The sequence below is a fragment of the Canis lupus genome, chromosome 18 (assembly GCF_003254725.2).
Source record: "Canis lupus dingo isolate Sandy chromosome 18, ASM325472v2, whole genome shotgun sequence".
Lineage (NCBI taxonomy): Eukaryota > Metazoa > Chordata > Mammalia > Carnivora > Canidae > Canis > Canis lupus.
Genome location: NC_064260.1, coordinates 25,044,669 through 25,049,321, shown reverse-complemented (window position 1 = coordinate 25,049,321; position 4,653 = coordinate 25,044,669). Strand labels below are relative to the sequence as shown.

The 4,653-nt window shown below is 34.5% G+C and overlaps 1 protein-coding gene across 1 annotated transcript; it reads right to left on the bottom strand.

Moving 5' to 3' along the window:
* Window positions 1–355: 355 nt before the first annotated feature.
* On the bottom strand, window positions 356–1,643 carry LOC112660531 (olfactory receptor 4K13). Its single transcript, XM_025448080.3, is given in 1 exon segment — window positions 356–1,643. A coding segment is annotated over 1 exon segment (939 nt). The 5' UTR covers window positions 1,448–1,643; the 3' UTR covers window positions 356–508.
* Window positions 1,644–4,653: the final 3,010 nt, after the last annotated feature.

Genomic DNA, 4,653 nt, shown 5'->3' with positions numbered 1-4,653 from the left:
GGCAACTAGTAAAAAAATGTTAATATACATTAACTAGGGATTATCTACAAAATGTATTTTCTAGTAGCAAACAACAGTTAATCAGATACTCAGCTAAATGGTTATGTGAGATCTCATCTGTGTGCACATCCTACATATAGATTCCCAATAATAACTACAACTATAATAGCAGCAATAATAACTTCAAGCATAATATAAATAGTAATAATAATTATAAAAATGAAAACCACGCCAAAATAACAAAGAAACACATAAATTTTTGTAGATAAATAAAGTACTTAAGGAGAATTTATTCATTCTTTCAAGTTACTTCAGAAGTAGTAAAGAGATTATTTAAACGCATGTCTTTTAGACTGTACTTGTCATGCCTTTAACCATTGACAGTGACAAAAATGGGATTTGCTCTTTAACAACTATACCTACAGTTTCCTTTTAGAGAACTTGAAACAGGTTAAAAGTTTATTTCTTAAAATATCCATACAAGAGGTTATTTCTTCAGAAGCATCATCTACAAAGTGTGTTTTGAATTTATATGTCGAGTTCTTATCCTCTTTATGGCTGCTTTTACTTCTTGATTCCTTAATGTATAAATAATAGGATTTAAGAGAGGTGTGAAAATTGTATAAAACACGGAAAGAATTTTATCTACAGAATATCTGCTAAAGGGCCATACATAGATAAAGACACATGGGGCAAAGAAGAGAGTGATAACTGTGATGTGTGCTGACAGAGTGGAGAAGGCCTTGGCTGAACCACCAGCAGCACGGTGCCTGACTGAGTATATGATAACCACATAGGAGACAAGCAAGAGGAGGAAGCAGATCAGAGACAGGAGGCCACTGTCAGCAATAACCAGCAGTTGTAGCAGGTAGGTGTCCTCGCAGGCAAGTTTGATCACAAGGGGAAGGTCACAGAAAAAGCTGTCCACCACACTGGGACCACAGAATGGCAAATGCAACATGAAAGCCATTTGACTAGACGAGTGCACAAAGCCAACTGCATAGGAAGATAACAGCAGCCCAACAAGCACTCGTGGGCTCATTATGGTCATGTAATGGAGGGGTTTGCATATGGCAACATACCTGTCTATTGCCATGGCTACAAGCAACATCATCTCAGTTCCACCTAGGAGGTGCATGAAAAACATCTGAGAATAACATCCCCACCAAGAGATGGTCTTCTGTTTTCGGAGGAAGTCCATGATCATCTTAGGGGTAGCAAAAGAAGCTAGGATCATATCTATACAGGACAGATTGATAAGCAGAAAGTACATTGGTGTGTGAAGGTGTGAGTCAAAGGTCACAGTGACCAAGATAAGGAGGTTTCATAACACAATCCCGGCATAGACCACAGAGAATCCTACAAAGAACAAAATCTGAAGGTTCTGAGATTTGTAAAGTCCAAGCAAAATGAATTCAGACACCACTGAATGGTTTGCACTTTCCATGTTGTCAAATTATCCCAATCATAATCAAATTGAGTGAGAATCATGGGTGGAAAAGTTATGTATACAGAAAGGATGGCTCATGTTGGTGTCTAATTTTGATATTTAGACTGGGTACCTGAACTTTAAGCACCTCTCACTTTTGGGAGATTTTGTTGGTCAGTGATTTCTGATATGGCCCAGATAAGTGTACCAAATAGCAAGGAGACTTCAGAATATATATTTCTGAAAGATAAAAATAGAAACAGCAGGTGAAATAGCAATCATATAGGTTGTGAACTTGGAGTCCAAAGATCTTGATATAATACCTACCTGCAGTTACTAACTGGGGCAACATAGGACAAGTATCTCCTTTTGAGAGTTAAGGTTCCTCCTCAGTAAAACACATGATACTGAATGTCTCTTTGTGTTTTATAAAAATCTCCATAAATAAGATAATGATCATGGTGGGTTCTACATTCACAGAATAACATTGAGTTTCTTAACCTAGAAATGATAAATGTGGAAAATACAGCAAGAATTCTAAAGACCCATATTTTCAAAGTGATTCTGTTAAAGAACTATTAATTAAGCCTTAAATTAAGTTCTGTTTCTAAGCTTTTAGGTCATGAGAAATCTATGCTCCATTCTTGCATTAATCTTTCACAGCTCATAGTAGCATCAGTTATGGTCATTGCACACTTTGTAGAGTCAAACAATGTAATTATATATACATATATATATCACATATATAATATGTAAATAATATATAATCTATTTAAAATAATAATATATAATCTATTTAATATAATATAAAATCTATTTAAAATATTACATATATTGTAATATATACTTATATATAAATAATATATTTATTATATTAATAATATTAACTATTATAATATATTAATATATATCTCTTTTAGGATTTAAGCAGAAAGTACCAAGGATGCACAAGTCCACAGCCAAATGGAACTGAACTTATCTCATTTTCTGTTTGTATTCATTCATTCTCTTATTTATGGCTATAAAGAGGATTGCTGGGCAGTCCCGGTGGTGCAGCAGTTTAGCGCCACCTGCAGCCCAGGGTGTGATCCTGGAGACCTGGGATGGAGTCCCACATCAGGCTCCCTGTGTGGAGCCTGCTTCTCTCCCTGCCTGTGTCACTGCCTCTCTCTTTCTCTGTGTTGTTCATGAATAAATAAATAAAATCTTATAAAAAAGAGGATTGCTGTTTGGATTGCACATTTTTATTCATCACAAGCTTCAAAATGACAAAATGAGATAGCTTGAGGTAACTGATTTATGTGGTTAACAGAAATACAGTTTTTTCAATATAGTGATCTAAATTTGTGCCATAACTTTCCCATCACCCCATGCTTATAACAACAATGGTTTTACTGGTTTTGCTCTAAAAAATTTTTGTCATCACTAATGGTTCTCAATTATCTAGATTCTTATAAAGCAGTAAATAAAGTATAGCCTTCCTTTTGTGCCATTGATAATTACCAGAGTGGAGAAAATACTTTCATGGGAAAATGCCTCATGTTAATCCCAGGAATAGCCTTGTATCTCCTTTTCCTATATACCCATTCATTTCCTGTGATTTATATTCCCAAACATCAGAAACATAAGGAAGAAGCATCGTGATGCTGAACACTCTTTCTCTGAGACAATCCCATGGGTAAATTTTTCCAATGAGGGATCTATTTTTCCCTATGTTCACATAACCTCTAGTCAATTCCCTATTCTAAAAACTTTAGATTGATGCAGAGTCTTATTAAGTATGTAATATTAATATTTTTCTCTTTCTTTCATTGGGTTAGCTTTATACAATTATATTATAAATCTAATCATGAATTAAGGGCTTCAAAAATATTGGGCAGCCCTGGTGGCCCAGCAGGTTTAGCTCCATCTTCAGCCTGGGTTGTGATCCTGGAGACCCGGGATTAAGTCCCATGTTGGGATCCCTGCACAGAGCCTGCTTCTCTCCTCTGCCTCTCTCTCTCTCTCTCTCTCTCTCTCTCTGTCATGAATAAATAAATAAAATCTTTAAAAAATATTGATGCTATTATTGGACTCAGCTCAACTACTAGAAATCTTAAACAGGTAAAAGTACTTACGTGACTTATACACAAACACACTCCTTTCATCACTATTTATAATTTAAAAATATAGAAACTTTCTAAATAGCTAATTTATTCTATCTCTATGTTAAAGACCTGCTATGCATCCAGAATTATGCAATACACTGAAGATATTTATGGACCAATTTTAATCAATGAAAAGGAAAGAGTAATTGGCCTATGTAGAACATTTTAAGTGATATATATTAGTGAGGCAGGAAAATGTTCATAATGTACTGTTAAATAGAAAAATCCTAAATATGAAATTATTCACAAAGAATGATTAGACCTATTTAAAAAAAAAAGAAATGGTGAAGAGTATGCAAAGAAAAAAGAGGGCACTTCAAGAGAACACACTCAAGTAATGAAGATTGAATTGCACATTTAAAAAAAAAATGAATTGCACATTTTCTTTCTACTTTTATCTATCATTCAATCTTCATTGTTGTCTATTACTTTAATAATGGAAAATAGAAATGCTCACAGAATAATGAAGCTAAATATTATTTATACCTACTACTGGACCAAACAAAATCTATAAAAAAGCAAACAGGTCGCTTAAAACAAAACAAAAGAAAACAAAACACAGTGATGGGACATGTCAAAGGGACATAAGAACCAACTAAAAGAACTCCCAAGTGACAAAGCTGGAACAATTTGGGTAATTCAAATAAATAAAGTAGCATTGGATTATAACCCAGAGTGTAAAATAAAGGTTCATGAGTCTACACTGGTATAAATAAATAATCCAACAAATAAGTGGAGAAGAGAAAAATTTCCCATGAAAGAGAATTTCAAATAATTTATGTAAATATTTCGAGTTCAAAGATGTGAAGCCTAGCACCCCACTCCTTAAGTGTTTCCTGTACATAACTTCCTTTCAAAGGAAAGTATAATAGGAAGGTAAAAGGTTAACTTGAGAGTGAAGAAGCATCACAAATACAGCCTCACCCAGGTGATAAAAGTCGACATTAGCAACAGTGGTTAATCTCTCTGTCAGTAGTACCCTTGATAGGATAAAATGGCACTTATCTCTGTGGTCTTCCCAAAATCTATAACCCCAGTCTAATCATTAGGAAATATCGACGCATTCCAAAGCAGGGG